This window comes from Phallusia mammillata, chromosome 5, assembly GCF_965637545.1.
Source record: "Phallusia mammillata chromosome 5, kaPhaMamm4.hap1.1, whole genome shotgun sequence".
In the NCBI taxonomy this organism is placed as follows: Eukaryota; Metazoa; Chordata; class Ascidiacea; order Phlebobranchia; family Ascidiidae; genus Phallusia; species Phallusia mammillata.
Window position 1 is genome coordinate 14913749 of NC_137256.1, and position 23143 is coordinate 14936891.

Sequence of the window (23143 nt, forward strand, 5' to 3'; positions counted from 1 at the left end):
AGCCTATTACAACAAACAATACCGATTGTTATAACGTTGGAAAGGAAATGAGTTACTGGGAGAATGACAGTTGAACCAAACTTTATTGTACTGTCAGAAAATGGAATGAACATGAGGCAAGCCCTATTTAATTTTGTCATAAATGATTCGGTGTAGAACGTATATTAAATGGTTTATAAGACTTATAACGACATAAAAAACAAATAAAGAAACATTTCCCGTTTTTCTGCTTTCCTGTATTTCGACACAATCGATGTAGAACGCTATTAAATGCTTTAAAAGAGTTAGAACGACATAAAAAAACAAATAAAGAAACATTTCCCGTTTTTCTGCTTTTCTGTATTTCGACACAATCGATGTAGAACGCTATTAAATGGTTTAAAAGAGTTAGAACAACATAAAAAAATAAAATAAAGAAACATTTCCCGTTTTTCTGCTTTTCTGTGTTTCGACACAATCGATGTAGAACGCTATTAAATGGTTTTAAGGAGTTAGAACGACATAAAAAAAAACAAATAAAGAAACATTTCCCGTTTTTCTGCTTTTCTGTATTTCGACACAATCGATGTAGAACGCTATTAAATGGTTTTAAAGAGTTAGAACGACATAAAAAAACAAATAAAGAAACATTTTCTGCTTTTCTGTATTTCGACACCATCGATGTAGAACGCTATTAAATGGTTTCAAAGACTTAGAACGACATAAAAAACAAATAAAGAAACATTTCCCGTTTTTCTGTATTTCGACACAATCGATGTAGAACGCTATTAAATGGTTTTAAAGAGTTAGAACGACATAAAAAACAAATAAAGAAACATTTCCCGTTTTTCTGCTTTTCTGTATTTCAAAAACGTTTCCCGTTTTTCTGCTTTTCTGTGTTGCGAAACCTAAAGAAACAAGAAATTTCACTCTTTTCCTGTTTTTCTGCAATTATTTTTTCCCTCTTTTAGGAAACATATATTTCCCTTTTTTCTGCTTTTCCTTTCTTTTCTGCTTTTAGTGTTGATTTCCTGCGTTTCCCGCTTTTCTTCTTTTAGTGTTACCCGCTAAAATTGCAAACTGCGACGACTGCTAGTCTGGTTACGCTGAAACATATCAAGGCTACATATAGTTACATTTATATTAATGCTACGTTAATTTAAATTCTGCGTGATACATTAATAAAAAACACACAGAAACTAAGGTTAAATCTACTTAAAACTAATCTTTTCTTGAGCAAAGCAAAGAACATAGACTGGCGCCAAGTTGTGACACTTGTATTGTGACGTCATAAAACTCATTTTTTCAATCTGCCCTACTGACTGTAAAAAAGTGCTTACCTTCGCTTTGAGCCACTGATCTCTATAAACACTGGATTGCGCCATAGACTACTATAAGGTGGACTACACCGTCTAGACTCTAATTTATGCGTACAAAGTAATCGGAGATATCTTTAAAATTAAAGTTCGGAATACAACAAAAACTGGCATGTATGTCTAAAATGTTTTTTTTGTTGCTTTTTTGTTTTTTGACTGCTCCTTAAAAAACATCCTTTGCCACTCATTCATTTTGTTACGGAATTATTTCGGCAGCTTTGGGAATTCGGCTAAGAGATCTTTCAAGTGGCGATATTAAATTCCAATCAACCCCTTAAGTCTAATTCTGTACCTTTAAAACCAAAACTGCCTCCCTAATTCGGAAACGGCCCGAACCCTGCAATAACGGCTCACCACTAAGCCAAAGAAAGACCACAAACTGGTTTCACTAATGGGCGCCTTGTTTAAGTAAAAGCGATAAAATACACTGGCGTAAAACAACACGTATTTCCAACTTCAATACGCTGCGCTCAATAATCAGTAAACGCCAGTACCACACAGAACAGAAACCAACAGGTGTAACTCGCACGGCGCCCAGAGGAAGACTGACCTTCATTATTTTACTCGCACCTGTGACGCGGCCACGTACGTGGAAGAAACAATCACGTGACGACCAAAGGCACACCCGGGTAACGATACAACAATCAAGCGTAAATTAGTGGCGGGGAAAGGGCGATCATACAAACGGAGAAAAGACAACTATTACAATATAAAACAAATAGGTGAATGGTGTGTAGTAAAACAAGATATATACAGTGTGTGGTAAAACAAGATATAAGCCGTGGAAATATGATATAGTGAAAATATGATTGGCAAAACAAACCGATTAAACACAACAATAATAACGGGTGGTAAAACAAGATATATGCCATGGAAATATGATGTAGTGAAAATATGATTGGCAAAACAAACCAATTAAACACAACAATAATAACAGAGTTAAGTGCCAGGATACCCAATAGGCAACGCTTCAAACAAAACGATTATAAGTGCACGTAGGTGTGTGAAAATAAAGGAGTTAACCAGCTCATTATTACAAACGGTGAAAGTGCTAAAAATTCGCCACATTCCCCCCAACTCAAAACTGTCCTACTCCCGTTGGACAATCGTCTAAACCATGGTTTCGGGTGAATATCGCGCTGGTTGACGACGTACCCGAGTCGACCTTCTACACCCATCCGAATTGCCCTGAGGATTCGACTCGATTGTGTCTTCCTGCAAAACTACTTTAGGGTTGTAGACATACACGACTGCAGGCACTTCCGGCTGCGGTTGCAGATGTTCTGACGGTTCTTCCGTGGGGCAGGGGAATGTACTCGTCGTTGGTTTTAACCTGTTAAAATGTACAGTTTGCCTCTTGCCTGTCGCGTCTTCGATCACGTAGTTCACAGGACCGCGAATATCGGTGATCCTGTAGGGTCCCTTGTATGGATACTGAAGTTTCTTCAAGTCTGCCGGCAATCGCAATGGTCGTCCGGTTAAGAGAGTATGCGGAGCTTCTCCCGTTGCATCGTGGGCACTCGCATTGTAGGCGGCCACCACCCCTGGTAATGCTTCGTCCCACCGCCGGTTATCTTGCTGTATATAATTCCGGATCATAGTGATAATGGTCTTATTGTTACGTTCGACCCCACCGTTCCCAGGCGCGTGGTATGATGTCGTGCGACTTTTCCTACATCCCATTAGGCGTAATAATTCTGCGAATAAATGGCTTTCGAAATTCGAACCGCGGTCGGAATGAACAGTCTCCGGCACCCCATGTACAGTGAACCAATTTCGATATAACAAACTGGCGGTCTCATTAGCAGTTTGATTTCGCATCGGCCAGGCTCTTACGTATTTTGTGAAAATGTCACACGCTACCAAAATAAACTGGTAACTCGACCGGGTTAGGGGTAGAGGCCCGACAACGTCCACTTCGATCCTTTGCATTGGCCTGTCCTCCTTTGAGGGCATGAGCGGAGCTTGAAAATGATGCGTGGGTCTTTTATTGTATTGACAGGTGACGCAGTTGCGGCAAAATGTTTCGACAGAATCGCGCCATTTATACCAATAAAAGCGTTCCGCTATCTTAGCCAGGGTCTTAGCTATGCCCAAATGCCCTCCCCGTGTACATTATCATGAAGATTTGACATTGCTTCATCGACTAAGCTCTGTGGCAAAACAATTACAGAATCGCTGCCTAGTGTAGAGTTTCCACGACAACAAAGTACACCTGCTTTAAGTAGGAGGCTGGGAAAGCGAGACCAATAATGGCGAAGTGCTGGTGATTCTTTTTTAACGGTTTTAAATTTCGGACGCGTACCTTTATTTAACCATTCCAAGACGACTGCTAGATCAGGGTCATCTTTTTGTCGCTCCAACAAGTCTTCGTGTTGATATCCTACCGTAGACTTTAAGTCAACGACGTGAACTTGGGTATGTTCGAGTCCCTCGGCCAATTTGTATGGACATTCCTCGCAATCTTCTATGTCATCAAGGCGTGACAGAGCGTCTGCATTCTTATGTTTGTTTCCTGACCTGTGATGAATTTCAAAGTCATACGCGGAAAGGTGCTCTACCCAGCGGGCGCACTGCCCGTATAACTCCCTAGACTTCCAAAGCCATCTTAAAGAAGAATGGTCAGTCCGTAAGTTAAATTTTTGACCCAGTAAGTAACACCGGTACAGCTTTGTGGCGAATATAACAGCTAGAAGCTCTTTTCTCGTGGTGGAATAGTTACGTTCCGACCTGCTCAAAGTGCGACTACCATAGGCGACCACGCATTCCTTACCGTCGATTTCCTGAGAAAGGACACAGCCAATGGCAGCGTCAGACGCATCCGTATCCAGTATGAACGGCATGTTAAAGTCGGGGTATCGAAGAATTGGTGCAGTCGTCAAGTGTCGTTTTAATTGAGAGAAGGCATCCTGACATAGGTCATCCCACTGGAATCGTCTTCCCTTTTCCGTCAACCGGTGAAGAGGACCCGCGATCTGTGCGTAACCGCAAATAAATTTACGATAGTAGGAAGTAAGGCCTAGAAACTGCCGGATTTCTTTTACGTTGCGGGGAGTCGGCCATTTAGCAACTGCCTTTATTTTGTCAGGGTCGCATCGTATGCCCTCTTTCGACAATACGTGGCCCAAAAAGTCTACTTCGTGCTTAAATAGAGTGCACTTGCTAGGTTTCAAAGTCAGACCAGCCGATTTGATTCTTGCCAGCACGTCCGACAGTCGCTTTAAATGCTCTTCGAAAGTTTTCGAGTATACAATGATATCATCCAAGTACGCTAGAGCCCCCTGCCACTCGATTCCGTTCAAGACAATACGCATCAGGCGCTGAAAAGTCGCTGCAGAATTGCACAGGCCCATGGGCATCACATTAAATTCAAAAAGCCCGACGTGGCTAGTGAAAGCCGTTTTCTCCCGGGAGGAGGCGTCCATTGCAACCTGCCAATACCCGGATTTTAGATCCAAAGTAGAAAAATAGGCGGCGTTGGACATTTGATCTAAACTGTCATCTATCCGGGGAATCGGGTAACTATTTTTTTTAGTTAACTCATTCAACTTGCGGTAATCAACGCAAAAACGAGTCTCACCGGATTTCTTTCGGACCAACACAATCGGGCTGCTCCATGGTGATTTCGAAGGTCGGATTAGGCCTTGTCTGTCCATTTCAGCTAAAATCTCCTCTACCTTTGCTTTGTTGTGATGAGGCATGCGACGCGGTGGCTGTCGTACAGGGCCGTTGTCACCCGTGTCGATAACATGACGTACTATGTCGGTTCGTCCCAAGACAACGTTGGAAGTCGAAAATGCTTCTTGATTGGATCGCAGCAAATCGAACAATTCACCTCGTTGACCTGCCGTTAATTGTTCACCGATGGTGACTTGGTCTATAATGTCCTGGAACGGATCTTGGTTAGATATGTACTCAGCCGATACGGAACAAATCTGTGTGTCTGTAACAAAACACTCAGGATGTTTACATCCAGGGACACCTCCCTCTACCACTATACAAGAACCCGGGATTTTGCAATCGAGGTTACCAAAAGCATACACAGGTGTAACCGTAGCGAATCTTGCCCCACTTGGTATTGTTACATCTTCATCCCCCAAATTTGCCACAAACACCTTCACCCCGCGGCTTTGTGCCATCGTTACACTTGTCGCAGTCAATAAGCCAAATCTCTCGACGAACCCAGCTATTTGCTCCGTTAGAACCGGAGTGGCCCACTCTTGTGAATTAAGAGATTCTTGACATAGACTGCCTGTTACACATACCTCTGCGAACGCTGGGATAAGGACGTCTTTAGCAACACATACGTCACAGGGTTGGGACAAGGCTGTCGGAGAACTGAAGAGGGGAAGTCTGGCGTCTCCTGCTGTTAACGTATTTTCCTGAAGAAAATCCGATCCTAGAATAAAATCATGGTTGAGGTTCTGCACGATATAAACGGTCGCATGATTCGTTATGCCACCAACTCTAAGGGGAAGGATAATACTGCCCTTCACCGCCAATTGCAGCCCATCGGCACCTACCAAGTGCTTGGAAGGGGACCTATTTATCTGTAGGTTTTGTTCTGCGCCGAATGAGTCCCATTTTATCGCACTCATCAGACATACACCCGAGCCGGTGTCTAACAAAGCACACATGGTTGTCTGCCCAACCAAAATGGAAACAAACCGTGCCAGCGATGGCGGTGATTCGATTCTCTCCTTAGGCATAGTTTCCGGCCCTGGTCTGTTTGCTCTGCCTGGTGCGGTTGGTTGTTGACTTGGGGATTCTTTTACGTCCACTGGGTGTTTGGACGGTCTGCGAAAAGAAGTTGGTAGTGACCTAGCCTCGCGACTTACCCTAATCATTTTGGGGCGCATACCCAGGTGTGGACAGTCGCGTCGAAAATGACCTGGCTGCCCGCAACCGTAGCACTTTCGGTTTTGCTCGTGGTAGCCATAAAAATGTCCTGTCCTTTTAAGGGAATCAACTTCAGCTTGTAGGGTCTTCAAAGTGTCTTCGAATTTAGCACTCCGTTCCGTCGTGCGTCGTTCCATGTCTTCAAGCTTTTTCAAAATCATATCAATTTCCGATGTTTTTGCGTTAACTGTGGCAACCTGAACAAAGCTCGGTACTTGAGCATCGACCACGACCTGGGCGGCGGCTCTGAACGTCCTTGTGTACTTGGTTGCCGCAGGGATATTTTCAGCAAGGCGCCTGTCTTGCAAGCCTTGTAGCAAGGTAATGTACAGCACTTCGTTTTTAAGGGCAGCTTCTGAAGAGTTGCTGTAAGCGTTATCCCCCAGTGTTTGCAGGGCATAAACAAAATCTCGCGCGGACTCGCCAGGTAACTGCACGCGCCTTATCAGCTCGGCGCGTTGGCGTTCCGCGTGTTGGCCGCTAGACTTATGACGCAGTGCGCGTTCCTTCAAGTCCTTAAACGGAATTGTAAAGAGATTGGAGTCCTTCTCTTGTATTGCCCATTTCAGATCGTTGCCAATGCTTGCTAAAAACAGATGTCGTTTCATTTCTTCTGAAGCATCAACGCTCGCACAATAAGATTCGAGCATATTAAAATATTGACCTAGTTCCTCCCCAGGCCGTAAAGGCGGAGGTTGCATTAAAACGTTAAAAGACATTATAAAATCAACCTAAAATACAATACTTAAAAACACAAAACGGGGAGTCTTCCTAGTAAAACCAGCGGGTAGTGGTGACAGGGTCCTGGCGTGCTCGCCAAGTTGTTACGGAATTATTTCGGCAGCTTTGGGAATTCGGCTAAGAGATCTTTCAAGTGGCGATATTAAATTCCAATCAACCCCTTAAGCCTAATTCTGTACCTTTAAAACCAAAACTGCCTCCCTAATTCGGAAACGGCCCGAACCCTGCAATAACGGCTCACCACTAAGCCAAAGAAAGACCACAAACTGGTTTCACTAATGGGCGCCTTGTTTAAGTAAAAGCGATAAAATACACTGGCGTAAAACAACACGTATTTCCAACTTCAATACGCTGCGCTCAATAATCAGTAAACGCCAGTACCACACAGAACAGAAACCAACAGGTGTAACTCGCACGGCGCCCAGAGGAAGACTGACCTTCATTATTTTACTCGCACCTGTGACGCGGCCACGTACGTGGAAGAAACAATCACGTGACGACCAAAGGCACACCCGGGTGACGATACAACAATCAAGCGTAAATTAGTGGCGGGGAAAGGGCGATCATACAAACGGAGAAAAGACAACTATTACAATATAAAACAAATAGGTGAATGGTGTGTAGTAAAACAAGATATATACAGTGTGTGGTAAAACAAGATATAAGCCGTGGAAATATGATATAGTGAAAATATGATTGGCAAAACAAACCGATTAAACACAACAATAATAACGGGTGGTAAAACAAGATATATGCCATGGAAATATGATGTAGTGAAAATATGATTGGCAAAACAAACCAATTAAACACAACAATAATAACAGAGTTAAGTGCCAGGATACCCAATAGGCAACGCTTCAAACAAAACGATTATAAGTGCACGTAGGTGTGTGAAAATAAAGGAGTTAACCAGCTCATTATTACAAACGGTGAAAGTGCTAAAAATTCGCCACAATATCACCTATTTCACTATTAAAAACATTCTAAAAAAGAATAAAATTGTGATTTACTCTTAATTCCTGCAAACAAAAATTTAAACATACAACCATGTCTTTGTGCAACAATTCATCAACTATAACTAGCTCATCATCCAAAACCTCTGGAATATCCTTCTGTGACGCATATTTTCTGTTGTATTTGGTCTTTGTACCATATTTACAGCAATTGTGACACTTCTGCTTTTGCAAGTCTTTTTTAACTACAAAGTACAAGCATTAATTTGCAATTTATCCTTTCCTATTTAAGGTTACATACCAACTACTGCACAAGTTGGTGACCTAATTATCTCTTGAGAAGAAAGGCAAGCTGAGTTCCAACTTTGAATTGCATGGATGTTACTGCTACTAGTGCGAAAACTGACTCCAGTGCAAATGTCAAACTTTTCCAAATTATCTAAACGATCAACACACTTATGTTCCTTAGTCCTTCTAAAAATTAAATTACTCACCTAAAAAATTTGTCAACGGATAGATGTTACCCAACATCTTGCTTTCAAGATCAATTCTCCAGCCATAGTATGATACCCAATCAATATTGACCCCTGAACTTATGCATACACTGCAAAAATATGACCAGTTGTAGCTGAAAGTTCTATTAATTTTTTTGTCACAAACATACCAGATGTACGGACAGACACTGGATTCAGACAAGTAGTATTCCATGACAAATTTATTATGTCGAAGTGAACATGACCATTTATCTAAAACAAATGTATGGTTATCATTTTTCGCAATTTTAAAACAAGAAAACATAAAACAGCCTGATCTCAATTTCTAAATGGGCCACTAGTGGCTCGTAAGTACACAACTGACCAAGCCTATACCAATAATCTGTATGCCTACCAAAACAATGCTTGGGTAGATGCTGAAATGCCTTTTTTAACTGATCTAAACTGAGATACCTTCTTTGACTCACTGGGGGAAGTCTAACTTTTGGTTCCTTTCTAATGTGTTCATTACCAAAGTCTATCTATCAAACACAAGTTGTCGCACGAGAATTCATGGAGCGTGAAATGGGGCGACTTTGCACGCTTTTAACAACCCAAAGGATAGGGTTTTGGATGTTTTTTTCAATAACCTGGCTTAACGACTAAATATTTTTTATTTCTGAATTGCCTTGCTGACAAGAAAATTTATGCGTGACGTAAAAATGACGTCATTGGTTGCTAGGCAACGCACAATGTTTGCAGGAAAGCAGTTTTATTGGCACCAGTTTAGCGAAAAAAAATTTCTGCGTCGTTTGCTAGCAAATTTGTGAATAAAGTGTAGTAAATATAAATGATCCCGACCGTTTTTAGTGTTGACTGTACAGATATTTCAAAAACTTAGAAATATAAGTGTTAACCAAAGCAGTTTGTTTATCAAAGTTATACTTTTTAAAGTCTTTATTTAGGTTAACGGTATACTTATTTTTTTGCTACTGGAAAAAGTGCAAACCTACAGAAATTTGCAATACATTTAACAGTACTATGATAAGATGAATAAAGTGTGCATATATATAAACTTGCAACTTAAAATAGTAAAAAAAGTGGTTTGGTGGCCAGTTAAGTGCACCAATATAATGAAGAAACTGGTGGATGGGTGGGCTTTTAAAAGAACAAGCTGTTGATTTCAAAGTATCCTTACTGAAGAAGAATTATCTAGTGTCCCATCGCACCAAACCTGTGTAAGAAGTTGCTGTTTGGCATGGCTTGCAATACCAACAGGCATATAGACTCAGAAAAAGTAAAACATAAATGCAAATGTTTTATTTTGCAACAAAACAGACACAAATAATGACATAAAATAGTAATGCATAACAAGATGGAAAGACAAATAACATTCATTAATTTAAATGTAACTTTGTGACATTTAGAAGCCTGACACAGGATCTATTGGACTTCATGTAACTACTGTGTTTGAGTTTATGAAGCTTCAAAAAAACATGTCATACTGTGCAGTGTGTCTCTTAAGTTTTGACTTTTTTGATTTTATGGAATCACCAATTTTGAAAATTGCTAATAATTCTTGCATGATATTTTATGCCCTTAATGAAATCATTTGGATTTTTTGTGATATCCTCACATAACATGTATTGTGGGAAGTATCAGCTGAAACTGAAATAAATCAAAAAAGGGCCATTGTGGATGCAAAATTTCCCACGAGACTTTTTGTGCTGTACAGGTGAATAGATTCAAGAAGATTTAACAATTTTGTTGATATTGGTTGTTTTATGCATCAATGTTAGTTGTATTTGTTTATATTGCATTTTTTCTTGTGGTTGTGTTGCATATGACAGTACACATATTCAACATGGCATATAGACCTTAATTAATGCAATAAATATTTTTATCACTAAAAAGTGTCAAATATCTTTCAAAAAAATTAAAAACAGAGGGAAAGATTGTGCAACACCTTTAAAGGTACTACCAAAAGCTTTCAAAATTCAGTATGTGCTAAAAGCGTCAAAATGCAGTAAATAAACGATGACGTCACTATTACGTCATGACTTTTCTGACCTTGGAGGACCATGGTCAAACTATTTATTCCAATTTTAGATGAATATACATCACAACCTTTTTATCTTTCGGGACTTAAGTAGGCTACATGTATATCTACTGGAAAATTTACCCGCTAAAACCTAATTTAAACTCTATTTCATGTTCATCAGTTCCATTTAAACATTATAAGTTGAGCGTAGTTATATTTTTATTCAAAATTTTGCAGAAATTGCAAAATCAAACACCGCAAAAGTATCCAAATTAATCATTTTATAAATCTGCCCCATGAGGCGCAATGCAAAATTCGCATTTTCATCCCCACGGTAAGCACTTTTTTACAGTCAGTAGGGCATTAACAACCGTGAATGGAAAAATGCGTTTTATGACGTAACAATATAACAGTCACAACTTGGCGCCAGTGTGTGGGCTTTGCTTTGGTAAAGAAAAGGTAAGGTTTTAGTTAACATAATTAATCTTGGTTTCTGTTTATGCTCTTTTTATTGTATCACGCGGAATACAAACTATAAGCGTTAAGATAATTGTAACTACTTATATAGCCTTGGTATGTTTCAGCAAAACCAGACCAGCAGTCAACGCACTTTGCAATTTTAGCGACTAAAAATGCGAAATGAACATCATTACATGTAGTTAACTGAAAATGCCTTTTTACTTTAGTGCTTTCAACCAAACGAAGACACCTAACGGCCGCTACAGTTTTGTCCTCTACTATTCATCGAAAGACAGCCGGCACTTGACATCGTTATTTATTTTGATGTAATTAATATCAGTACAGATGTTTTCTAAAGCCTTTGCTGAAAAATAACTGCAGGTGACCTGCAAAAATAACTGCAGGTGAACTGCAAAAATTTTTTTTTAAAATGCATTGAATGGCAATTGGCAGGCATTCCCATTGCTACAAAATAATCTTTAATGTACTGTTATAGAATATGGGAGGTATAGTGTAAGAACTACCTCCTATTCAAGTAACACAGCAGTACAAGGTTTTCAGTTGGGCTTTCAACTTCATACTGTTAATATGATGGTTTGGCCATATATCTTTGTTAATGTTATGTCAAGTGGTATTAAATAATCATATCTTGTATATGTGATTATGGTGGTGTGCCATCAGTGGTTACCTCTGAAGACCTTATAATTTGTGAATTTTTAAAACAATGTTTCAACTAGAAAAAAGTGTCATTCTCAGACAGCTTGGTCTTCATAGGTAATTGTATTATTGTGTGTTTACAATTTCAGTAGCATTTCATTACACATATGTCACTCTTTTAAAATATATTTGCAGGCTACATCTGACACATGCTTTTGGGGGTACCACACAAACTTCACTGCAAGGAAGTCTCAACTGCAATTTTGTCACAATATATTGTGTCTTTGTCATGACTGCATTCAGGACAAGTGCTACATTTTGTGTGTTTACTTTTATTTTCTTCACTTCAAATAAACTCAAATCAAGTGCAGATTATTTTATTTATAGAACACTTTTACATTTAGTTTAAAAGCTAAAAATTAGCTGCCCAAGTACTGCTTTTTTCACAAGCAATCTCTACTTGAAATATTTCAATGATACAACTTTGCGTGTTAAAGTGTTATGTCAAGGGGAAAACAGGTTAATAAGAGGTAGTTTAAAAAGCAAAATAACTGGGGTCAATATCACAGAGAGCAACAAGGTAGTAAAGCATTGTATCCTCCTGCAATGGGTGTTCCCTGGTCTCTAGGCTTCAAAACATTTTGCTGTTTATTAAATTAATAATCTGCAATACAATGATAACCATCAAGTTCAAAGACAAAAAAAATTATATATTTTAAACTATCAGCAGGCTCAAATTTTCAGTTTTGTTGTTGACCTGATAAAAAAGTCAAGTTTTATGGAAAATACTATTAAAAATAGCTACATCTGATTATTAACACAGACAAGTAGCAGCACAATTTTAATCTAGTAAATCTCCTTAAACTCAACTCAACTCCTTCTATCTTGCTATGTCCAGATGTGGAGCCATTATTAAAGTGCAACGTACCATACATACAAGATCACCTCTTAGTAGCCTGCCCTAGATAAATAATTAAAGTTAAAAAAAACACCTCTATACCCTGAGCATTGACTCTTGGGCTATTAAGTTTTTTTACGCTTACTTGAACAAAGGTATGAAACGATTAAAGGTTGTGCGTTTCGGAGTGTTAAATTTTAACCATTGCAAGTCATTTTATGTTTTCCCGAAAATTAATACCGATATTTAAAACACTACAGTTTCTGTTGCGGCAAACACCTAAAAATGCCTGAAACAGTTTATGTTCGAATTTAAAATGTCTTGCAGACGACCTCTGCGCCAATGGCACAATAATCGGATTTACGAGACGTGATTTCTCTTCAATTCGCCTCAGCCTTAAAGCTGTCTGAACCCCACATTTAAACCCGCGCCAAACTTGCAACAACCCTCTTGTGACGTAACAATCACAGGCTGTGGTTACCGTTGTTAATGCCCTACTGACTGTAAAAAAGTGCTTACCCATCCCCACAACTTGTGTTTTCTATGGAGTGCGACAACTTGTGTTTTCTATGGATTTTGTTCATTACTGTCATCGATTTTAAATAAAACATAATTTGGTCAAATTTTACCTGTTTGGTCCCATAGTATTTTTATGGCAAGTTTTCACTGGGGTATGATCCTATACGTAAGATTTTTCTTGACGCCTGTACCTTTACATCCTCGGGTTTAAAGTGAGCCTCACAAATTGCTGCCCTGTAGTAACCTTTAATTTAGTATTTTTTCAATTTAGTCTAGTTGCAATAACGTCGCTACTCACGTTTCCTTGTGTAATAAAGATTTTATTTGATCTCCTTTGCTGGAATCGCGGATGCCTAACACAAACTTCGTAAGATTACTGTAGTGATCTTTTTCTTCCTTTGATTTTGTCCCCAGATCTGGTCTTTTAATTATAAAGAGAGATCGCTTGGGTGCATTTTTGCTGTTGTGTCGGTAAAAACAGCCTGGTATACAACAATGTGTCATTTTTTCCGAGTTTTCAACCCACTTTCTTCATTACTACAAGCGCTCAACGACGTTTGACGCCCAGTTCATTCATGCGTGACTGCGCTTAAACCTGAACCTCATGCGGTTCAGTCCAGCTTATAGTAGTCTATGATTGCGCTACTGGCCGTCACGGTTGAAGCAAATTGAAGCGTAATGGCGGCTGCAAAAGGAAGCCCCAAAAATGCATCGAGAGAGTGGAAAAATGTCGATAAATTTTGTTTTAGGCATTTGTATAGCGATTTTTGCAGATATGATTTGTAGTTTAATAGGACGTATGTATTCCAGTGTGTATTATTATAATAACCAATAAATATGCGTAGATTGACTGTGTATGTGTACTGGGAATTAAAACGTTTTTAAGTTAGTGTTGAAATAAATCTTTACTGAGTGGTAATCTTTACTGTGCAATATAAAGAATTTTCGTGCTTTTTTAAGTATTTAGGACTTAAATCCAACAAGATGGCTATTTTCTTCACACAAGATGATGTGATACTTTGTGACATTACCTTGCTTATTCAAACTGCGGTTTTTGACTGTCATCAAACTCCTGCAAATTCTGAGGAGCAAGTGGTTTGAATGTTTCAATTAAAAACACAAAATAATAATATAATATTTCAACTATTTTGCTCAAAATATTTTTAACAGTATTTGACTTTTTTTGATTGAGTGCATTTGATTTGGGTGTTTATTATCTATTATAAAATTGGTGATATTATAAAAAAAATTAATTCTCATGAAGTTGTTTCTGAACATTTCAGACAAAATAGGGTTTATGTTTCTCCAATAAGCAACATTAATTGTCTCAGTTAAAATGCACTGGGAATGTTTTAGTCTCTTCCCAAACCCTCAAGCTTCACGACACTGCAAGATTACAATACAGCCATTTTTCTACAACAAATACACTATGAAGAAATTGGAATCACATTAGATATTTTTGTGTATACTGTTTTACTAGCACTGTGTATGTTTTGTAATCATTTCTGAAACATAGCCTGTAACATGATATGCTGCACATTTTAAACTTAATTAGCAACTTACCTTTTTTGTCTGGTGAATGCACTATCTGTTATAATGGGATCACCAATAATAGTGATGCATCTGACAATAAATGCAGGACATCTGTACCTTGGCTATATAGTGCATTTGTAATCATTGCCTTCATTCCTGTTTTGCAAGAAAGAATTTAAGTGTTGGAGTGTTGTGTAGGCATGTTTTTTTGCAGAAAATTGCTCATTGAATGGAACTAAAACAATATCTCATGATTCTGACTAAAATAGTACATAAAAAGGCATCTCATTTGGGTGTGAGGTCTTAAATGCATTTATTCACATGTATCACTTTAAGATTTTGTAGTTTAGTTAAGTTTAAGAATTCAAAACATTTCAACAAAAATTTCTTCTACACATGTTGCAAACTGAAAAGGTTACATTAAATAAGCTACACAAATTTTGGGAATACTTGGTATACAGTTTGTAGCATACAAGCAAAACAATGTTGAACCTACTACAACAAACTCTTAAAGACTTCGGTGACAATCAAAAACAGCAGTTTGGATCAGCACAAGATGATGTTAAATAACCTTTTTATACCGGCCGAACCCCTACGATATTCTTCATCATTTGGTCGAACCCCAAAGTTACATCCTAGGTTTTAAATCCATTTTGTTTGGTGGGTCGTAATTAGTTTTTGTTCAAACGTAGTGGAAACATTCAATGTTTGTCATTTTTTTTTAATTCTGACATAATATTACAAGCAACTTGTTTTAGGATTGCTTTAATTCCGGCAATTTTTTAGTTTTTACCAAAATGAAGCATTGTATTTTTAGCATCTGTACACAAACTAAAAAAAGATGAAGTATATAACAAGTTTTTGCTGCCAACAAAATTTTGTTGTTTTTCTGCTTACGAACAACGCGCACAGTGCTCTTTGTTATGTCAAAAATAAAATAAAACCTTAGTGCAGGGGTGCACCATAGAGCACTAATACCATAGATTACTTATGATAGATTGCCAGCCATTGTCTTCGTCACGGTTGAGTAACACTTTACGGGTTGGGCTATTTTTGCATCTATGGTAACATGCAGACATCGTAGGAAAAGAGTAAACAGTGATCAACATGTCAGGTATTTGGCAAGATTTACCACTGGAAGTAAGTAACGACCTTCTTACGGTTGACTTTGAACCAGACGACGATGAGTCTGAAATGTTTTGTACAGTCAAAATTCCGCCGAACAATGGGGCAGTTAATTAAAATATTAAATGACCACACGATGTCGCCACGCAACAGTTATGGTTAGCGGCGGATTTGTGTTGCGGGGCTACTGTTGTCTGATGAAGTCGAACGTTTGAAAGAAAAGTTTAAGAAATTAATTATATTGCTGATACAATGTCACAATACTTTGTGTGCCAAATTGCCTGGAAAGTAAAGGTGGCCATAAATTTCCACTTAATAGTCAACTGTATGAGAAAAGGAAGGTGGCTATTAAGCGTTATGACCCTTAAACTGAAAAGTTGTGGAAACCGATCATTTATTTATTCTATCAGATGAAAGAAATTAATACTTGGCCAGCACGAGAAGTTGTTGATCAATCAATGATCGCCAACTTTAAACAGCAGTTTCCTGCTACCAGAGTTATTTTGGAAGCTCAAAATTCCACATTGTCAACATGTAAAAATACCATAAAGATTCTGGTTGGAATTTTACCAAAAGGGCTGGTGACTTTTCTAAGTAATTTTCATGGAGGATGTGCAAGTGATAGGCAAGTAATAGAAGATTCTGTACTATACTAAAATGCCTCAGAGTTTTCTTAACCCAAAGACAGCATTATGGCAGATAGAGGAATCAGAGTGCAAGATTTGTTTACATCCTTTGATGTATTTGTTAACATCCCTAACAACAATGCTAAAAGGAAAAAGCCAGCTTAATTGAAAATATTTCAGTAGTAACTAAAGGAGAGGCATACTGCATCAGAAAGGATCCATGTTGAGAGAGTCATAGGACTAGCTAAAATATACAAGATATTAAAGCAATCCATGCCTCATTATGCTGTGCCTGTCAAATAAACTTATTGTTGTTTGTTTTATGTGGACAAATATTAGGCAATGTATTGTTAGAGATAAGTGTTAAATTTTTTTTGTGTATGCCAGTTAGGTTATGGCAGTTCTGTCCAGGACGATGTGTTTTGTTTTTGGGTTGTCTATAGGACTATCTGGCTGTTGCATTAAAGCATCCATGTTTTTATTTTATTTAGGTGTGTGTATTTTTGACAGTAATTATGATTACCAACAAACTTGGTCTCTGTGAATACTTTTTTGTGGTTTGTTTCTTACATTATTTTACCAAATGGCAACAAAACAATAAAGGTGGGTTAAAAAAGATTTTAAGCCTAAATCAAGAGCCCAAAAAGTATGATGCATTTCTTATAAAGAAATACATGAAATTATAAGAAATACATGATAAGTAGCAGTACTGCTTATTAGCAATGCCCATCTGCCCTACAATCTGAAAACTTAAAAATCTTCGAATTCATACACCACAAAGTAGCAGTACTGCTTATTAGCAATGCCTATTTGTCCTTGAATCTGAAAGTAGTATTTACGATTTTTTTTGATTGAAGGTTTTGTAATTTGTCACCCACAAATTCAGGTATGGGAAGTTAGCACCTTCGGTAATAATTTCGATTTTTTACTATATGGACATTTAATCTTAACCAAACCAGTTTTCTCTGCTTTTGCATCTGGTGTTGTAGCAAGGTATGGCTGTTGGTTGTCAATAAACAGACCTGCTGGACTCATGTGGATATTTTTTGTTTTGCTGAACAAAGTAAGTGCCCTTTTTTCATACATTTTGCCATGGCATATTGCTTCTGTGGACAGTGCAAACTTAGAGTCATATAGTTTTGCATATTTCTTCTTTCAGTTGCCAAAATAATATCCCTAAATTTTGGTGATGTTATGCGAAACTTTCATTGGTTAACATTCCTTGCACTTACTTTTACAAGTCACCACTATACAGTACATGTAATAAATAAAGTGAGTAATTACTTTTCAATTGTTTTGCAGGGTGGTGAAACGTTTGAAGCTGATCTGTACAACTTTTCTTAACAGATAGCTCTTCTGTGATGTGAAATTTGGAAATCATAAAAGCTATGGCTGCTAGATGTTTGCCTGTAGCAACAAGCCCTCTTCTTGCTGCACCCATTCTGAATTTACAATTTCTCCACTGTTTTCCAGTTTCATTTTGACATTATGTAAAACCTTTTTTTCAGTGAAGCATGTGCAATGCCACTTAAACAAAACTCAGATAAACATTTCAGACTAGGCGTCCTTTCAATTTGGAAATTTTATCACATTTGGACTTGAAATGAAAATAAACTTTCACTTGTTCCTCAGTTGTGTGTGGTATTTGGTCCAAGCTGGTTATTTGAGTAAACCCTACTTTGTGCCACTGTTACTCAGAGCTGCTACCTACATTCTCCCCCAAGCTCACAGCACAAGTGAAGTTGTCATTCCTATCATAAGCCTGAAGTCTGTCTAGTAGTTATGCAGAGGAAAAAACAAGAAGCTATTGCAAGAAAACACAGAAATACAACGCATCTTAAAATTAAATCCTCTTTCTTGCCAGTTGTTTTGGCACATATTTAACTCAGATTATAATCTGTATGTTGTCCATTTAGAATAATCCATTTTTAATTGATTTATGTTGGCAAATAACAGTGTTTTATGGTAAAAATATGAAGGAGTGGAGTTGTGTTGAGGCTTCTAAACTTGCGCGCGTTTGTGCCGTTATGACAACTATAACTGTTGCGTGGCGACACCATGCGGAAATTTCGACCCTTAACTGCCCCATTCTGTAAGAAATCTTGGCAAAAATGGAAGCCAACATTGAACTAACTTCTCACGGATATAAAGTCTTGGGAGAGTGGAATAAAAAATTTGAAAAAAATAACAACCGCAACGTTCTCTACACGGAGTGTGCGCGATGTTGCGGAAACGCACTAAGCTTTTTCAAAACTGATTTGCCCAACAGACATGCGGGTGTAGCGTTTACGACACTATTGTGCAATGTTTATGGAAACTATTGCATGCTATTTCGCAATAACGTTTCACACCACGAAATGGAAATGTTTACCCTCATTTCTGCATAGACTAATGTTTATATTTCCGTTTCTATGGTAGTCATAAGTTATTTTCAGCCATTTTTCGGGTTCCAGAAAGATCTAACAGTAAACATAGTGTTTATTCCCTTATGACACATATTTCCGTCGGTATTGGCAATGTTTCCGCAGTTGTGATTCGTATTAGAACGCGACGTTTCCACCCTGTGAATAAGCATATGGTGTTCACCAAAAGGCGCTATGGCACTATAAATTACATGGCTACCTTAAAATAAATAATATAAGTAATATGAGAAAAAGAATTCGTACACCGGCCAATGTTTCACATTGTTATATAAGCGTAGACTTTGATGTTTTCGCCCTTCTATTTGTGGGTTCTATTTGTGGATTCTATTTGTTCCTGCTATTTCCACCGGGAAAGCGGCTATTTTGGGGCTTCTATTGTTATCCCATGTGGATGTGTAGCTGATTTGAACGTTCGCCTTTAACGTTATTCAAGAATACAAAGAAAGAAGAGAGATATGTGTGGCTGTTAATCAGTCAGCTGTTATTGAGATGCAAAGATCAGACTCTCCAAACAATTTGCAATGAACATCATAGTTTACATTGTAGCCGCCTTTAACAAGTCGCCATCGAGGCAGGTCGGGCAACAAACTGGTGCCCACGAGTTGCTACAGATCTTCCGAACTCACTTCCAGCGCAGGCAGATGTCACTTCAAATTGGTACTTTACGAGCAAGGTTCGGACAGCACGTTCAAAGCGATGCCCCGAACGGTTCGAACAAGACGTCATTTGGACAAGGGTTTCTCACAGATTGCCCTGACGGTCGACCGAACTTTCTAGTGACTTTTCGAGCACAACCAGACATTTTAGTTATGTGCAACGCCACTGACATCCCAATGGAATCAGAAACAAAAGAGGAGGAACAACTCGACTACCAAGATCACGGAAATGGCATTCACGCGATCGCGCCGACTGACATCTTTTCCTCTGTTAAGTAAGTGCGTGTGAAATCTGCACTTGACAATTTTCTGTGTTGTAAAATATATATTTTATTCGCTTAATAACACTTTTCAAGATAAATTAGTTATGTTTATTCATCGATGTATGTTGCATGTTAAGCTGCGTGCGTGTATATAACTTATAATTCAGTAAAATTGATATATATTTTTGCTAGTGTCACGTGTGCTTCGGTCTGTATCACCGTCAATTTATGTTTCACGTTTCATGTCAACGGCCTTTGTCAAGCCGGAAACGTTTTTATTTCACTACTAACGCTGCATGATATGTATTGACTCCCTGGCTTGAGCTGTTTAATAAGATTACACATTTTCCACACACAAATTTCACATGTAAACAACCAACTTGTCAAAAACAAGTGAGCTCAGTTAGTCTACAAAAGTCTACAAAAAGATATTTCGAGCAACAAGCTCCAACTATTTTCAAGTCTACAAAAAGATATTTCGAGCAACAAGCTCCAACTATTTTCAAGTCTACAAAAAGATATTTCGAGCAACAAGCTCCAACTATTTTCAAGTCTGCAAAAAGATATTTCGAGCAACAAGCTCCAACTATTTTCAAGTCTACAAAAAGACATTTCGAGCAACATGCTCCAACTATTTACAATTCTACGAATTATGAGCTAAGAGCTCCAACTACTTACAAGTCTACAAAAAGACATTTCGAGCAACATGCTCCAACTATTTACAAGTCTACAAATTATGAGCTAAGAGCTCCAACTACTTACAAGTCTACAAAAAGACATTTCGAGCAACATGCTCCAACTATTTACAAGTCTACAAACGATATTTTTGAGTCCTACATTTACGACTCAGCCTAAACATGAAGAAGACAGCTGTCAGACATCTTATACTTTCAATGCCAATCTACACAAATAACGGCATTACTGGCTGGGGCCAGTGCACACATTTCCCCAAGCCAGATATTATCCTACCTGAAGGGAAAGCCCACAGCAGCGATAACGCACGGCGACATACTCTTAGAGACCGCTTGTACCACATCAAAAATGCGTTTGTTGCGAAGTCTGCGAATAAAGAATAGCAATTACTTTGCTACAAGGCCTCTTTTCGAAAAAGTTCATACTGGCCATGTGAACATCGACGAAAATACCTACCAACTTTATGACCAGAGTAATGTTTTCCCAGACCTAGTTTACAAGGAAACATTTCGGCCCAACCGAATGTTCACTTTCAAAGTTCATAATACTTATTACTTATTCGTCAATTATACTCTTGCAAGAGTCGAAACCAATATCCAGCTACTCTCTCCTATTATCAAGATGATAAATGAATCTTTTCAATCTTATGATTTCGTTGAAGCGGCCCAGCTTCTCAAATATATACCTAGTGAAAATCGCGCGTTATCGGACGTTCTAGCCGTCCTCTCAAGCACTCAACTAAACAACGAACGAATGAATGTCTTCTTCGACTCACAAACTAACCTTTCCACAGAAGGGGGAATTGATGACAAGGTTCTGCCGCAAAATCTTCTCAAGTCAGCGTTCATCACCCTTTTATCTTCTGTGACCAGTCCTGCTGCAAATGCATTCCTCTCCTTCCTCGTTATCCAAGCTGTGTTCTGGGAATAGCCTTGTCCCTGTTAACATTAAAGCATCTTTTTCAACGTATTCAACCAATAGCAAGACCAAAAATCAACCAGGCAGTTGCGGAATTACAACGCCGCTGGAATTTACGTCATCAACACCAAAACAACGATGACGACACGAATGGACAGTCTCAGGAAGCGATTAACACAGAACCAGAAGCCTGAAATACTGTTCCCAGACTAGTTGCTGAGCGAACAGCATATGTTACACTATACTATATTAAACATTTCACACATTCAGCTAAGCCTGAACGTAATATTACTCTAGCCGTTTGGCAGATCATACCACAACACATTAACTTTAACGTTTCACGTTTGTCATTCTGCTAGAATAGTCAACCAAAATTTGCTTAAGGAAAACCAATATATAAATATCTTATTCGTGTATATTACTAACCTTGTTTCTGTATGACAATTTCTTTTTGTACATATAAATATTTCTTTGTCTCCGCCTTTCTCAATCAAGTGCAGAAACCCCTATTGTGTCTCCACTACAAAAATATATAATCAATGCTTGTATATAAGGCTAAAAACTCAAAATTCGAAACCTGTGGAGATTTCAATAACACACATCACTTGTTGTATGAATTTGCATTGTATTTTTCCGCCCATTCCTTTTTAACAATAGTGTAAAAGCAATATATTTATACAAGAATCGCATATACTTATAAAACTAAAAAAAAAAAAAAAAAAAAATATATATATATATATATATATATATATATATATATATATATATATCATAGCTATCAAACCGCATTATAATCGATAAAACATTCTTGTGTGCAATTTTGTCAACTTTTGTTTCGCCAGTCTATACTTACAGATTATATTCTCTGCTTTCGCCCTTGTTTTGACAATATTAATCATTTTTCCTTATGATATTTATCCAAAGAGCTGAAGAGTCATACCCTTATTGACAAGATATATAATTGTTATGTTCATTTTTCGTCTTTAATTGTGCATATTTTTCCCAACGTATAAATCCCCACGTAACAGCACCTACCGCCATCTATTGACCAATCTCTCTTGTCGCGTGTCGCTAACGACCATTAACATTGATAAAATGTGTTTTTCATTCAAACACATTGTGCACCCTTTTTGGGGGGGAGCTTTTGTAGCGTTTACGACACTATTGTGCAATGTTTATGGAAACTATTGCATGCTATTTCGCAATAACGTTTCACACCACGAAATGGAAATGTTTACCCTCATTTCTGCATAGACTAATGTTTATATTTCCGTTTCTATGGTAGTCATAAGTTATTTTCAGCCATTTTTCGGGTTCCAGAAAGATCTAACAGTAAACATAGTGTTTATTCCCTTATGACACATATTTCCGTCGGTATTGGCAATGTTTCCGCAGTTGTGATTCGTATTAGAACGCGACGTTTCCACCCTGTGAATAAGCATATGGTGTTCACCAAAAGGCGCTATGGCACTATAAATTACATGGCTACCTTAAAATAAATAATATAAGTAATATGAGAAAAAGAATTCGTACACCGGCCAATGTTTCACATTGTTATATAAGCGTAGACTTTGATGTTTTCGCCCTTCTATTTGTGGGTTCTATTTGTGGGTTCTATTTGTGGATTCTATTTGTTCCTGCTATTTCCACCGGGAAAGCGGCTATTTTGGGGCTTCTATTGTTATCCCATGTGGATGTGTAGCTGATTTGAACGTTCGCCTTTAACGTTATTCAAGAATACAAAGAAAGAAGAGAGATATGTGTGGCTGTTAATCAGTCAGCTGTTATTGAGATGCAAAGATCAGACTCTCCAAACAATTTGCAATGAACATCATAGTTCACACCGTAGCGGTCCTTCACAGGCCGCCATTGAGGCAGGCGTGCCTACACGGGCAAACTTCTTTTAAACAT

General features: G+C 38.1%; 3 protein-coding genes and 1 long non-coding RNA gene across 7 annotated transcripts; 1 reads left to right on the plus strand and 3 right to left on the minus strand.

Annotated features, from left to right (window-relative positions):
* Nucleotides 1-1705: 1705 nt before the first annotated feature.
* On the minus strand, nt 1706-4198 carry LOC145229590 (uncharacterized). The gene is made up of 2 exons (XM_080094935.1): nt 3661-4198; nt 1706-3052 (listed from the first exon to the last, which is right to left on the minus strand). The coding sequence occupies exons 1-2, from the start codon at nt 4196-4198 to the stop codon at nt 2466-2468; spliced, it is 1125 nt and encodes a 374-aa protein (XP_079951061.1). The 3' UTR covers nt 1706-2465.
* On the minus strand, nt 1739-10819 carry LOC145229231 (uncharacterized). Of its 4 annotated transcripts, none has more exons than XM_080094527.1 (7): nt 8613-10819; nt 8443-8552; nt 8250-8387; nt 8039-8193; nt 4936-7978; nt 4129-4330; nt 1739-3875 (listed from the first exon to the last, which is right to left on the minus strand). In XM_080094527.1, exons 5-6 carry the CDS (start codon nt 6971-6973, stop codon nt 4275-4277), a joined length of 2094 nt encoding a protein of 697 aa, XP_079950653.1. In that variant the 5' UTR covers nt 6974-7978; nt 8039-8193; nt 8250-8387; nt 8443-8552; nt 8613-10819; the 3' UTR covers nt 1739-3875; nt 4129-4274. The 4 variants fall into 4 exon arrangements, with proteins under 4 accessions (XP_079950653.1, XP_079950656.1, XP_079950654.1 ...); XM_080094530.1 differs by having other exon boundaries at nt 4936-5242; nt 5621-7978; nt 8039-8387; XM_080094528.1 differs by lacking the exon at nt 8250-8387.
* A 5975-nt stretch (nt 10820-16794) lies between these two features.
* LOC145228993 (uncharacterized) lies at nt 16795-17910 on the plus strand. Its single transcript, XR_013860337.1, has 3 exons — nt 16795-16882; nt 17269-17342; nt 17582-17910. It is a non-coding gene; the product is annotated as an uncharacterized LOC145228993 (long non-coding RNA).
* Nucleotides 17911-17939: 29 nt separating this feature from the next.
* LOC145228990 (uncharacterized) lies at nt 17940-23109 on the minus strand. Its single transcript, XM_080094226.1, has 5 exons — nt 22086-23109; nt 21659-21752; nt 21098-21252; nt 20591-20680; nt 17940-18840 (listed from the first exon to the last, which is right to left on the minus strand). The coding sequence occupies exons 2-5, from the start codon at nt 21689-21691 to the stop codon at nt 18711-18713; spliced, it is 408 nt and encodes a 135-aa protein (XP_079950352.1). The 5' UTR covers nt 21692-21752; nt 22086-23109; the 3' UTR covers nt 17940-18710.
* Between the last annotated feature and the right edge of the window lie 34 nt (nt 23110-23143).

What these genes read in the sequence shown, in the direction of transcription:
- LOC145229590 (XM_080094935.1), bottom strand. Translation starts at nt 4,198, where the DNA reads ATGCCGTTCATACTGGATACGGATGCGTCTGACGCTGCCATTGGCTGT. An exon ending in CTTGGAATGGTTAAATAAAG is followed by an intron (nt 3,053 to 3,660) that starts GTACGCGTCCGA and finishes ATTTATTCGCAG; the next exon opens with AATTATTACGCCTAATGGGA.
- LOC145229231 (XM_080094528.1), bottom strand. Translation starts at nt 6,973, where the DNA reads ATGTCTTTTAACGTTTTAATGCAACCTCCGCCTTTACGGCCTGGGGAG. An exon ending in GTTGGTCCGAAAGAAATCCG is followed by an intron (nt 4,331 to 4,935) that starts GTGAGACTCGTT and finishes GGTTACGCACAG; the next exon opens with ATCGCGGGTCCTCTTCACCG.
- LOC145228990 (XM_080094226.1), bottom strand. Translation starts at nt 21,691, where the DNA reads ATGTACAAAAAGAAATTGTCATACAGAAACAAG. An exon ending in AATTGTCATACAGAAACAAG is followed by an intron (nt 21,253 to 21,658) that starts GTTAGTAATATA and finishes TAATGTTAACAG; the next exon opens with GGACAAGGCTATTCCCAGAA. An exon ending in GCTGTGGGCTTTCCCTTCAG is followed by an intron (nt 18,841 to 20,590) that starts GTAGGATAATAT and finishes GCTTATTCACAG; the next exon opens with GGTGGAAACGTCGCGTTCTA.